Source organism: Mesoplodon bidens (assembly GCF_964165515.1).
Source record: "Mesoplodon bidens genome assembly, chromosome: 10".
In the NCBI taxonomy this organism is placed as follows: Eukaryota; Metazoa; Chordata; class Mammalia; order Artiodactyla; family Ziphiidae; genus Mesoplodon; species Mesoplodon bidens.
Window position 1 is genome coordinate 36,445,555 of NC_138172.1, and position 13,842 is coordinate 36,459,396.

General features: G+C 41.1%; 2 protein-coding genes across 4 annotated transcripts in view; one reads left to right on the forward strand and one right to left on the reverse strand.

Moving 5' to 3' along the window:
• The window catches only part of NEK4 (NIMA related kinase 4), a 43,373-nt gene extending 35,053 nt beyond the window's left edge, over positions 1–8,320 (forward strand). For all 3 annotated transcript variants that reach the window (XM_081246352.1, XM_081246353.1, XM_081246354.1), the window contains one exon: positions 7,573–8,320. In XM_081246352.1, the coding sequence (XP_081102478.1) occupies positions 7,573–7,665 (93 nt within the window). In that variant the 3' untranslated portion in view covers positions 7,666–8,320. The remainder of the gene's footprint in view (positions 1–7,572) is intronic.
• Positions 8,321–11,734: 3,414 nt separating this feature from the next.
• SPCS1 (signal peptidase complex subunit 1) lies at positions 11,735–13,458 on the reverse strand. Its single transcript, XM_081246366.1, has 4 exons — positions 13,275–13,458; positions 12,856–12,915; positions 12,693–12,779; positions 11,735–12,229 (listed from the first exon to the last, which is right to left on the reverse strand). The coding sequence occupies exons 1-4, from the start codon at positions 13,308–13,310 to the stop codon at positions 12,104–12,106; spliced, it is 309 nt and encodes a 102-aa protein (XP_081102492.1). The 5' UTR covers positions 13,311–13,458; the 3' UTR covers positions 11,735–12,103.
• Between the last annotated feature and the right edge of the window lie 384 nt (positions 13,459–13,842).

Below are 13,842 nucleotides of genomic sequence, written 5' to 3' on the forward strand. Positions count from 1 at the left end.
TCCTTTTGTTAATGTATAATGTCATTGTGTCTTGTAACCTTTTGTGTCTTCAAGTCTGTTTTGTCTGATATTAGTATAGTCACCCCTGCTCTCTTTTGGTTACTATTTGCATGGGATATCTTTTTCAGTCCTTTCATTTTCAATCTGTTTTGGATCTAAAGTCTCTTGTAGAAAGCATATAGTTCTTTAAAAAATTAATTAATTAATTAATTATATTTTTGGCTGCATTGGGTCTTCATTGCTATGCGCGGGCTTTCTCTAGTTGCGACAAGTGGGGGCTGCTCTTCGTTGCAGTGCGTGGGCTTCTCATTGCGGTGGCTTCTCTTGTTGTGGAGCACAGGCTTTAGGCACATGGGCTTCAGTAGTTGTGGCACACGGGCTCAGTAGTTGCAGCTCACAGGCTCTAGAGCCCCGGCTCAGTAGTTGTGGCACACGGGCTTTGTTGCTCCGCAGCATGTGGGATCTGCCCGGACCAGGGCTCGAATCATGTCCCCTGCATTGGCAGGCGGATTCTTAACCACTGCACCACCAGGGAAGCCCCAGAAAGCATATAGTTTTGTTAACAATTCTGCCAATTTCCGTCTTTGTGATTGGAGAGTTTAATTCATTTACACTTAAGCAATTACTGATAAGGAGGAACTTCCATTATTTTGCTGTTTGTTTTCTATATGCTTTATAGCTTTTTCTGTTCCTAATACCCTGTATTACTGCCTTCTTTTATGTTTAGTACTTCTTTTTTTTTGTAGTGAAACACTTTAATTCCCTTTTCATTTCCTTTAGTGTATATTCTATAACTAGTTTCTTTGAGGTTACCATGGAGATTACATTTAACATCCTAGTTTTAATACTCAAATCTGAATTTATACCAGCTTAACTTAAAAAATCTGCTGCTTTAAAGCTCTGTCTCCACCCCTTTTGGTTATTGATGTCACAGAATTACATCTTTATGTATTGCATTGTGTAACCAAAAACATAAACTAGTAATTGGTTTTTGTTTTGTTTTGTTTTGTTTTTGCGGTAAACGGGCCTCTCACTGTTGTGGCCTCTCCCATTGCGGAGCACAGGCTCCAGACGCGCAGGCTCAGCGGCCATGGCTCACGGGCCCAGCCGCTCCGCGGCATGTGGGATCCTCCCGGACCGGGGCACGAACCCGCGTCCCCTGCATCAGCAGGCGGACCCCCAACCACTGCACCACCAGGGAAGCCACTGTTTTTTTTTTTTTTTTAATGCAATAGTCTGTTAAATTTTGAAGAAAACAAAATGTGGAACAAACCAAAGTTATATTAGTACTAGACCAATAACTTTTTAGACTAATAATTTTTTTAGTGTATTAGTGTCTTAAATCATGTAGAAAATAAAAAATGGAATTACAAACCATTGTTATAATACTAGCTTTGATAATTGCCCATATATTTACCTTTACTGAGATCTTTATTTCTTCATACAGCTTTGAGTTACTGTCTAGTATGCTTTCATATCTACCTGCATAACTTCCTTTGGCATTTCTTGCAGGGCAGGTCTAGTGGTAATAAACTTCTTCATCATTTATCTGGGAATGTCTTAAGTTCTCCCCCACCCAGTTTTATTGAGAAATAATTGATATGTACCACTGTGTTAGTTTAAGGTATACAACATAATGATTTGATATATGTATATACTTTGAAATGATTACCACAATAAGTTTAGTGAGCATCTATCATCTGTCATAAATTTTTTTTTCTTGTGATGAGAACTTTTAAGATCTACTATTAGCAACTTCCAAATGTACAATAGAGTACAATGAACTATAGTTACCATGCTGTATATTATATCCCCAAAACTCACCAGAAGTTTCTACGTTTTGACCACCCTTACCCATTTCCTTCACCCCCACTCCCCGCCTCTGGCAACCACCAGTCTGTTGTCTCTTTCTATGAGTTTGGTTTTTTTCAGATTCTGCATGTAACTGAGCTCATATAGTATTTGGCTTTCTCTTTCTGACTTACTTCACTTAGCATAATACCTTCAAGGTCCATCCATGTTGTTGCAGATGGCAAGATTTCCTTCTTTTTTCTTTCACTTTTGCAGGACATTTTTGCCAGGTACAGGATTCTTGGTTGACAGGTTTTTTTCACTTTGAAAATATCATCCCACTGCCTTTTGGCTTCCAAAATTTCTGATAAGAAATCTGCTTATTATCTTACTGAGGAATCCCTTGCATGTGAAGAGTTGCTCCTTTCTTGTTGCTTTCAAGATTGTCTTTGGCATTTGACAGTTTGATTATAATGTGTCTGAATGTGAACTCTTTGTGTTCATCCTACTTGGAGTTTGTTGAGATTCTTTGATGTTTATATTCATGTCTTTCATCAAACTTGGGAAGTTTCTGGCTATTATTTCTTTAAATAATTTCACGTCCTCTTTCTGTCTTCTTCTGGGACTCCCACAATACCTATGTTAGTCCCTTTAAATCCCTTGGAAGCTGCTTCAGCTGAAGGCTATGGTGTTTATAACAATGTCAATGAGCATTGCAGCAATGGTTGCCTGCCTCTGTGTCTGCCCCTCTGTGATGAGAAGCAGCAATCAGCTGTCAGTACAGAGATCCCTAGTACTTGGAAGACAAGATTCTTACTGCCTACCCTGGCTCCTACAAGCTATCTACAGGCTGCTCCAGGAATGTTGGACAGCTACCTGCCTCTAGGTAGTGGGGTGCTAAGAGCTGAAATTGACTGGAATTAACCAAAATTTACCATCCAAGCCTTCCCCTGGATGTTTCAAGCCTTTAATAGACTCCAGAGTTCCAAAATAGTTACATCTGGCAGATTCTGCCAGTGCAATTTTTGTCCATGTGAGGAGATAGATTCCTGGTGCTTCCTCCTCCTCCACCATCTTCTATACATATTGTATTATACAATTGCTTTTAAAATCAGTTCAGAGAAGAAAAGGAGAAGCAATTTGTATTTATATTGTTTTTATTTACATAATTACCTTCATCAGTGCTTTTCCTGTTTTCATGTAAATTGGAATTATTGACTGGGGTCTCTTGCTTTCAGCCTGATGAGATTCCTTTGGTAGTTCTTGTAAGGCAAGTCTGCTAGTCACAAATTCTGTTTTTGTTTATCTGGGAATATCTTTATTTTGCCTTCATTTTTGAAAGATAGCCTTACTGGATATGCAGTTCTTAGTTGACAGTTTTTTCTTTGAGTACTTTGAATATGTTATCCCACTGCCTTCTGGCCTTCATTGTTTATGATAAGTCAGCTGTTAATGTTATTGGGGTTCTCCTGTAAGTACTGAGTCATTTTTCTCTTGCTGCTTTCAAGGTTTTCTCCTTGCCTTTGGCTTTCAGCACTTTTACTTTGTTGTTGTTGTTGGAATATTGCTTTTTATTATTTTTTTAGATTTATTTTTTCTCATTGAGATAACTGGTTTATAACATTATATAAGTTGCATGTGTACAACCTTACATTTTTTTTTTTTTTTTTTGTGGTACGCGGGCCTCTCACCGTTGTGGCCTCTCCCGTTGCGGAGCACAGGCTCCGGACGCGCAGGCTTAGCAGCCATGGCTCACGGGCCCAGCCGCTCTGCGGCATGTGGGATCTTCCCGGACCGGGGCACGAACCCGCGTCCCCTGCATCGGCAGGCGGACTCTCAACCACTGCGCCACCAAGGAAGCCCCCAACCTTACATTTTGACTTCTGTATACATTACAGCATCAGGACTTTTACTTTAATGAGTCCATGTGTGGATCTCTTTGAGATGATCCTGCTTAGAGTTCATTGAGATTCCTGGATGTGTAGATTGTTTTTTTTTTTAATTTGGGAAATTTTCAGCCAATATTCTTCAAATATTTTTTCTGCTCCTTTTCTCTCTCCTCTTCCTCTGGTACTCCCATTATACATGTGCTGTTGTGCTTAATGGTGTCTTACATTTCTCTGAAACTGTTCATTTTTCTTCATTTTCTTTTCTCTCTGTTCTTTGGATTGCATAATCTCTGTTGATCTATCTCCAAGCTCACTTATTCTCTCTGCCAGTTCAAATATACTGTTTAGCCTCCCAGGTGAATTTTTTCATTTGTTATTGCACTTTTCAACTCCAGAATTTCCAGTTGGTTTTTTTAATTCCTTCTTTCTCTTCTCATCTCAGTATTCTCTGTTTGATGTGACATTGTCATCATACCTTTCTTTACTTCTGTAATCATGGTTTCCTTTAGTTCTGTGAACATGCTCATAATACCTACTTTGATGTTTTTGTCTGTTAAATCCAACATCTGGCTGCTCTCACAGGCAATTTCTCTTGCCTGCTTTTATTCTAGTGTATGTGTCATACTATTCTATTTCTTTGCATGTCTCATAACTTTTTGTTGGAAACTAGACATTTTAGATAATAAATGGTTACAAGTCTGAGTATTGGCCTCCAGTGGTGGGGGGTTGTTATTGTTATTTGCTTGTTTATTTGTTTAGTGATTGGCTGGATTATATTAGTAAAGTCTATGAACCCCTTACCCTAGTCCCCACAATGTAAAGTCTCTGATGTTGCCCCTAGGGTACAGCCTTGGGTATGTTCACAGCTACCTTGGAATGACAGTGGGTTTGGCAGAGCTCTCTTTATTTATTTAGTTATTTATTTTGGCTGCACTGGGTCTTAGTTGCAGCATGCGGGATCTTTTAGTTGCGACATGTGGACTTCTTAGTTGCGGCATGTGAATTCTTAGTTGCGGCACGCATGCAGGATCTAGTTCCTGACCCTGGGGATTAAACCCAGACCCCCTGCCTTGGGAGCATGGAGTCTTACCCACCGGACCATCAAGGAAGTCCCTAGCAGAGCTCTCTTGATGCTCCCTTTCCCAGACTTCACCCAGATGGGTTTTTTTTTGTTTTTTGTTTTTTGTTTTTTTTTTGGCGGTACACGGGCCTCTCACTGTTGTGGCCTCTCCCATTGCGGAGCACAGGCTCCGGACGCGCAGGCTCAGCGGCCATGGCTCACGGGCCCAGCCGCTCTGCGGCATGTGGGATCTTCCCGGACCGGGGCACGAACCCGTGTCCCCTGTATCGGCAGGCGGACTCTCAAACACTGTGCCACCAGGGAAGCCCCACCCAGATGTTTTTTGGTTGCCAGCTGATCGCTTTTATTGTTGTCAGTAATGCCCTGGGGCTACATTGCTCCATAGGCTGATCCAATCAAAGCTGAGCTCCTTTGAAGAGGTGGTTCCCAAGCTTAGTGTTTGAGATTTGTTCTGAACCCAGGGCCCCTCCAGCTTCTTGGTTCTTTCAAAGTAGCTGGCGTACAGTTTAGCCTATATCCTACGTACCTAGTACTAATCTCCTCCCAGTTGCCTTTCACCACTACCTCCAGTTTTAGAGAACACCCTTAGGCTTGAATTCTCCACACTCTGTTCCAAATGAAGTCAGTTCATTAAAGACTTGGTGCTTATTTTATGTCTTGCTTCTACCCCCAGGCAAAATCTGGGAGCACAGCTCGGGAGCTGGGAGTGGGAACAGTAGCTTGCTTGTCTCTGAGTGATACCCCCACTTTGGAAGCTCAGAGGGGGTGAGAGGCAGTAGCATCTGGTCTTCTTGGCATGCTTCACCCGGCATGGAAACTTCACTTTATGGTCTGGGGCAAAGGTGATTGGGGTCCCCGTATTTCCGGTGGCCCTGTACCCAAGATAGAGCCTCTATCCTACATGTCTGAGCTGGGCATAAAAAAGAAGCTCCCACCTCTTGGCTGCACTCTCCCAAAGCTTACTGTCTCCATTAGGTATTGGGGGCAGGATGAAATATGCCGATGTCCTGCCCCTCCCAGGAAGATTGCCTTCCAACTAGGAGTTAGGGGGAAAGAAGTTTCTTGACTTCACCAGTGTAGTGAAGTTTTTGTCTCACTGAGCTGGAGTGGGGAGGGAGACATTTCATTTTAATTCAGTTCACTGACTCTCATTGTTCTTAGTAGCTTTACTGTTTTTAACTGAGTTTTAGTAGATTTTCTTGAAAAAAAAAAAAGGGTCCCTATTTGCTGTATGCCCTTATGACCATTTCCAGAGACTTTAAATAGTTGGTTTTTTAAATATTTTCAACAGTTTCACTGAAGAGGGGTCTGCAGAGCTTCTCACGCTGTCATGCTGGATGTGGAACCAATTAGGATTACATTTTATTTTTATTTTATTATTATTATTATTTTAAAATTTATTTATTTTATTTATTTATTTTTGGCTGCATGGGGTCTTCATTGCTGTGCACGGGCTTTCTCTAGTTGCAGTGAGTGGGGGCTATTCTTTGTTGTGGTGCGTGGGCTTCTCATTGTGGTGGCTTCTCTTGTTCCGGGGCACGGGCTCTAGGTGCACAGTCTTCAGTAGTTGTGGCTCGCAGGCTCTAGAGTGCAGGTTCAGTAGTTGTGGCGCATGGGCTTAGTTGCTCCACGGCATGTGGGATCTTCCCAGACCAGGGCTCGAACCTGTGTCCCCTGTATTGGCAAGCGGATTCTTAACCACTGTGCCACCAGGGAAGCCCCAGGATTACATCTTAGATTTAGTTGTTATGTCTCCTTTAATCTGGAACAGTTACTGAGTCTTTGTTTTTCATGACCTTGACGTTTTTGCCATGTGTTTTATAAAATGCCCCTCAGATTGGGTGTGTTTGATGTTTCCTCATGAATAGATCCAGATTATGCATTTTTGGTAGGAATACCACAGAGGTGATGTTGTGTCCTTCTCAGTTCATTGTATCAGGAAGTGCATTACATCTGTTTAACATATTATTAAATGTTATTTCAATTTCAGGCATTTCTTTCAACAGACATACTTTGAGTATCAAATAGTCCTTTTTTTTTTGATTACTAGTCAGTTTGAATTTTATGTTAATTGGTTGTATTATTATTATTATTATTTTTTTTTGCGGTACGTGGGTCTCTCACTGTTGTGGCCTCTCCCGTTGCGGAGCACAGGCTCCGGACGCGCAGGCTCAGCGGCCATGGCTCACGGGCCCAGCTGCTCCGCGGCATGTGGGATCTTCCTGGACCCGGGCACGAACCCGCGTTCCCTGCATCGGCAGGTGGACTCTCAACCACTTGTGCCACCAGGGAAGCCCTGGTTGTATTATTTTGTAAATGCCTGTACTGAGTTATATATGGGATTGATTTTGTTTTATCAATTCTAATATTCTATTTTTTTTCCCTTCAATTAATTTATTTTCTCCATTTCATGTGTGTGATATGAAATGGAATATCTAGGTTTCTGATAAGGATAACAGGTGTTTGGTGGCTGTTTTTTTTTTAATTACTTTTTGTTAGAGTATAGTTGCTTTACAATCTAATATTCTAATATTGCTGTGTTTTATTGATTTTAAGAGCTCTTTATACATTAATGGTATTAATTCTTTGGCATGTAGCAAATATTTTCCTTAGTTTATTGTTTGCTCTTTAATTTCTTATGACTATTTTTTGGTATCTTGACATTTAAAATTTTTATGTAAACAGAACTATTAGTATTATCCCATAAGGTTTCTGCTCTTGGTATCATGCTTAGAATAGCCCTTTTAAGGTTACAGAAATATTTTTTTCTACTATATACTGATTTTTTTTTTTTTTATGTTTCCCAAATAGGTACGTTTGCGGGAGCACATGGGTGAAAAGTATGTGACTTACAATGTGAAAGCTCGCCAGTTAAAATTTTTTGAAGATAATGTAAAATTTTGAGAATTTACCTAATCTGCTGCCAGAATGAAACTATTTTCAAACGTTTTTGGCTTAAACAAAAGCAAACAAACCTATAATAATGACTGGAGGCCATTCACCATCCTTATATTTTGTTGGGCCTTTTTTTTTGGTTGGGCCTTTTTTTACTAGAAAAAAATTGGACAGAGTGATATGAAGCAAGCTTATTACAAAAGAAAAAAACCTTTGGCTATCTTATTCTTTTATGAGGGAAAATCTGTTGTACGACGTTTATTTGGTTACTGTTTACTGAGCCTTAAACCAACTTGATATCTAGAACTATTTTTTTTAAGGTACTTATTATTAGCTTGAATACAGGGATATAACATACTGGATTGGAAGTTTTATATTATACTAGAGTGACGAAAGCAATAGGAGAAATAAATGACATATATCCAGTGATACTACTTTTTACTGTTAATAACCTTAAGTAGAAGTTGATAAATTATTTTTTTTATAATTCTGGGAGTAGATTTAAAGATATGGCATTATATATAGTACTTGAGCATTGAATTCCTTTTTTTGCATATTGATGGATGTTTAACATTTTATTTCCATTTAATATGGACCTCATTCAGGGTACACAAGAATTGAAACTAGGAGTTATTTTGGGCTAGTAAATCAATATGTTTTTACATACGGGATTTTTTTTTTCTTTTTAAGATTTATTTTTCCATCAGCGAAAACATTCCTTAAACGCTAATTCCTTTTCTAATTCAGCAGGTTTTAAGTAAAGTCCAGATCCTTTTAGTTATGTTGGACATATTTGTCTCCTGAAATTTGTCTTCTTATACATCAAAATATTGTCTTCCCATGTTTTAAATGTATAACTGTATATCACATATTTTATTAGTTGTTTAATAAGGGGCAATACCCATCTAGCAAATAGTTTTTATAAAAGTTTTGATTAGTAAATTTTAACATCTGCATTTTGAGGGACTCTAAACATGAATATGACTCCAGAAATATTTTCATTTTTTACAGTTAAAAATGTCTTACCTTTTATGAAAATTATACACACACACAAAATAATAAAATGTTCCCTTTCTAGTCCACATAAAAGACTTTTATTTAGTTTTTACTATGTGCCAGGTGCTAGGCCCGGGTTCATGACCTAATTTCTGAAATTTCTTTATTTTGAAGGGTTTTTAACAACTCAACTCTAAGACCATCTAGTCCTAGTGCTCAGCTGAGGACAAATTTTTGGCAAACCGTTGGTCTTCCTGAGCTATTTACCATTTCTTGCATGTTTTAGAAATCCACATCTTTCTGCAAAGTCATCAGTTCTACTAAAGTTTTCTAACTTATTGGTATAAAGTTATACATATTATTTTCTTAGAATAAAAAAGATCTCCTCCATACCTTTTTTATTACCATTCTGTGTTTTTTTTTTTTGGTACACGGGCCTCTCCCTGTTGTGGCCTCTCCCGTGGCGGAGCACAGGCTCCAGACGCACAGGCTCAGCGGCCACGGCTCACGGGCTCAGTCGCTCCGCGGCATGTGGGATCTTCCCAGACCGGGGCACGAACCCGTGTCCCCTGCGTCGGCAGGCGGACTCTCAACAACTGCGCCACCAGGGAAGCCCCATTCTGTATATTTTTGTTTAAACATTCATTCAGTTTTTATCCTACTGTTCTTTGGTTATTTTGTGGTGCTTTTTTCTTGGGTGCTTAATCATTTTTCATCTTTCTTATTTAATTACAAAACACATTTTTAAGACTATAAATTTCCCTCTCAACATATCTTTGGCCACATTTGAGACTTTTTTTTTTTTTTTTTTTTTTTTTTTTTTTTTGCGGTAGGCGGGCCTCTCACTGTTGTGGCCTCTCCCCTTGCAGAGCACAGGCTCCGGATGCGCAGGCTCAGCAGCCATGGCCCACAGGCCTAGCCGCTCTGCGGCATGTGGGATCTTCCCAGACCGGGGCACGAACCCGTGTCCCCTGCATCGGCAGGCGGACTCTCAACCACTGCGCCACCAGGGAAGCCCGAGACTTTTTTTTTTTGAGGTTAGTTTCTAAATAGTAATTCTGGTTTTGATTTTCTCTTTATTTTTTTTCATTTACTGAATATTCTTATTTTTTTTAACATATTTATTGGAGTATAATTGCTTTACAATGGTGTTAGTTTCTGCTTTATAACAGTGAATCAGCTATACATATACATACATCCCTGTATCTCCTCCCTCTTGAGTCTCCCTACCATCCTCCCTCTCCCACCCCTCTAGGTGGTCACAAAGCACTGAATCTCCCTGTGCTGTGGCTACTTCCCACTAGCTATCTGTTTTACATTCGGTAGTGTATATATGTCCATGCCACTCTCTCACTTCGTCCCAGCTTACCCTTCCCCCTCCCCGTGTCCTCAAGTCCATTCTCTACGTCTGCATCTTTATTCCTGTCCTGCCCCTCGGTTTTTCAGAACCCTTTTTTTTGATTCCATAATTTTTTCTTTTAAAAGTTTCTAAATTTCCATGTATTTAGAAGGCCAAGGAAATTCTGTCTCCTTGCTCCAGCTACACTGCAGTGTTGTTACTGAATATGACCTGTACAACCCCTATTTCTTGGAGTCGTTTTCCCCTGTAGTTCAGTACATGATCCATCATTGGGATGGCCCTTTGTGCATTCAGTAAAGGTTAATTCTCATGCATAGGCAGAATCACTTCTCTACTAAATATTGGAAATGTTCTACATCTGCACTGATGAGCCCTTGCAATGGAACTCAATTTTTAATTAAACTTAAGACACACATGACTAGTAGCACCATATTGGGCAGCACAGCTCTGTTATCATTCATTCAGTAAATACTGAGTGCCTATAATGTGTCATGTACTGTTGTAGGTACTAGGCAAATGGCACTGAGCAAAACGAGGTTCCTGTTCCCATGGAGCTTATATTCTAGGGAGGACAATTATCAAATATATACTGAGATATATTAAATGCCATGGAAGTAGACACAGAATGATGGGGCATACCCATACTTTGACAGGGTAGTAGGAAATGCTTCTTTACAGTGACATCTGAATGTCACCTAACCTGAAAGGAGAGGACAAGTCATGTATATCTGAGGGAAGATGTTCCAGGTATGTGGAACAAGTGCAAAAGTCTTCATATTAATTGCCTTGATCTATCAAAATCTGAAAGGTAGAGTGTTGGTCTCCTACCAGGAGTGTAGCTTTGCCAAATTCCGGTATATGTAAGAATCTTTGCTTTATACATTTAACATCTTATTCAATGCATGATTCATAAGTGACATCTTACAGCTATGAAATGTCCCTCTTTGCCCCATTTAATGCTTTCTGATATTAAATATTTCTTTTTCACTATTACCACTCATTTTTGGTTGCATCTGCCTAATATATCCTTGCTCCTGTTTTCAACCGTGGGGTGTCATTTGGAGAACATGAGGTGATGTGATTTTTAACCCTATTGAGAGCTCTTAACTTTATAATCACATTTATTATACTTATTGATACGCTTGTTCTTGTTTCTGCCATCTTTTATTTTTCTTCCCCTTTTTTAGAATCCTTTCCTGACTTTTGCTATATTAAGGTCTTTGCTCCCTTTTTTTTTCAACTCCTAGTTTGGAAGTCCTATATCCTGGTATTGAGAAACAGAATATTACCTGTAATAACCCTTCCACTCCCATCCCTCCCACAAGGCCTTTAGAACATTTTTCTCTTCGGCCCTCTGGAAAATTTTAAAGGAATTTACAGTTTTATGGGTTTCCACTTTGAGCCACCTTAGGTAAAGCCTGGATTAAATGTTTTCTTCTTGGCAGTAGCCTTATTTTAGTGGTACCAAGATACTATTGTGGTAAATTTCATAGCTGTAAGATATCACATATGAATCATGCATTGAATAAGATGTTAAATGTATAAAGCAAAAGTTTTTTTTTTATAGGTGCTTGCTGTTGTTAAAGAAAAAAAAAGTATGTTAGGAACTTGTAGCTTCAGAAAATAGAAATGGTTCTTAAACTTTCAGAACCACGAACTTATAACTTTGGCTTTTACTAGTAGTCATGCTTGCAGAACAGTAAACGAAAGACTCTTCAGACATTGAGTTGCACTGTGAGTTTTATTTGAAAACATTAAAACAGCCTGACGAGTCATAATGAATTATAAAACTTTGATAGTTAAATTGTACTATCATTTATGAGGCTTTTATTCTTCATTATTTTGTAGACCTGAAAGAAACTTTGCATACTTGTGTTTTCTGTTCTCCATTTCAGGAGAAGATTGTGAAGAGAAGGTCTAAAGTATTTATAAATCAAAACCCAACAGAGAAGTGAAATACAGAGAGAACAAAATCTGTACACAGCTGAGCACAGGTGTTTTAGCTCATGTTTTGGATACGAAAACAATTTAGCTCATGTCACACGAAACAAAAGCAGATGCAGTAGTAAAGCTCAATCATGAAAACCCCAATCAATTATTTTTAGCATGCCTCTTAACTTTTCTTTCCCCTGGTTTCTTGTCTTCTGTGCCTGAGTCTTGAACAGGTAACCATTTGAGGGGGTGCCGGCGATAAATGGGCCATGGAGGAAGTGTCAGCTGGGTCAGAACAGAGAAAATGCATCATTTATGGCCATTAAAAGTTTAAAAGAGCATTATGTATAATTTCCGTTTCCCAAATGACTCCTATGCTAAAGGTAAAAAAAAAGGAAACTGACATTCCTATGAAAACTGTGTGCCACCACCCAGACAAGATACTGTGAGAACAAGGCTCATTGTTTACACGTGGCTTTAAGAGCTAAAAGAAAGGTGAGGAGGGAGCACTATGAAGACCGTAAGGTCTTAAGTTCTAGTTTGACTTTAAGATTACTGCTTGGATCGCCTGCCAAAAGAAATGTAACTTAACCTCATCTGATGCTATTTGTCATTTACTTTTCCAATGATAGCAAGAGAAGGATGAGGGAAACGACGGTGCCGGTTCTCACTACTAGGGCCAACCAAAACAACCCAATTCTGAAAACCTAAGTTGCCACTAACATCCAAGCACCCATAAATTTCTTACCAAACACGAAAAAGCAAATCCCGCCATAACTATATAGACAGTCCACCCGAACTGTTCAGCCACGTACCCGTAGATAAATCCAACTATCTAGAGACAAAGAAAGTATATTAAATACAGTCAAGCTGGGGGTGGGGAGAGAAGACTATGCAAAACCAATACTTACTGCAGAAAAAAGAATAATTCCCTGAAACATCTGTTCAGCTAGCTTCTGGCCCTTGTAATCCTAGAGGTGAAGGAGAGCAAAGCAGGAATTGGTTCCACCACCGAAGAGGTACATTCCTGCCCTAGCCTCACAGCTTTGGCACAAGGCGATCCCAATATATGGGACTTCCCCAAGAACTTAAGCAAGGAATGACATTCTGGGTTTCCCGGGGGAATTAAAAAAAACTCACGGAACCCGGGCTGGGGTATCCTCGTGGGGGAAGACAGAAGGGGACCCAGGAGATTCATTTCGGGGAAGAAAGTAGCCATCCGGGGTAGGAACCGCGCTGCACCGGGTGGGTCTCGGACAAGGGTTGCGGAGCTGCCAGGCTCGCGAGCGGCGTGTAGGAATCTTGGGGCCGAGGCGGACAGCGCCCTCACCATTTGCGTGGGCAGGGAGCTCAGATACTCCAACATGACTGGCTCAGGAGGCGGGTGGCGGAGCGAAGGCGGCCGGGACTCAGGGACAGTAGGGGCCGCGGTCAGCTCCTGCGTACAGCTCTGCGGGCCTGTCGAGCCGAAGTGTCGCGATGGCCGCGGCCCCGGAAGCAGATGTCTCCCACAAATCCGGTCGGCCCGAGGCCCCTCCCTGTGCCCTCGCTAGGCGACCCGCGCTTTCGGAGCTGGCTGTAGGCCGGCGCCCTCTCCGCAAGGGCCGAGATGCTGACGGTGGCGGCCGAGCCGAGGCATCACGCGCCCATGAAGGGTCCGCCGTCAGTGCTGTTGAGTGCCGAGGGTCGCGGTCCAGGTCCCCCAAACTGTCCTTGGCTGTGCCTTCGCGGCTTAACGGCGGCCTGCGCGCGCCCCGTCTCCATGGCGACGGACATTTCTCCGCGAGGACCCCAGCGGTGGGGCTGCCCGGCGGCGCCTGCTCTGTGTGACTATCTTGCGGACCGAGCGGCTAACGGCGGGGGGCTGCGGAACTGCGCGGCGGCCGCGGAGCTACCGG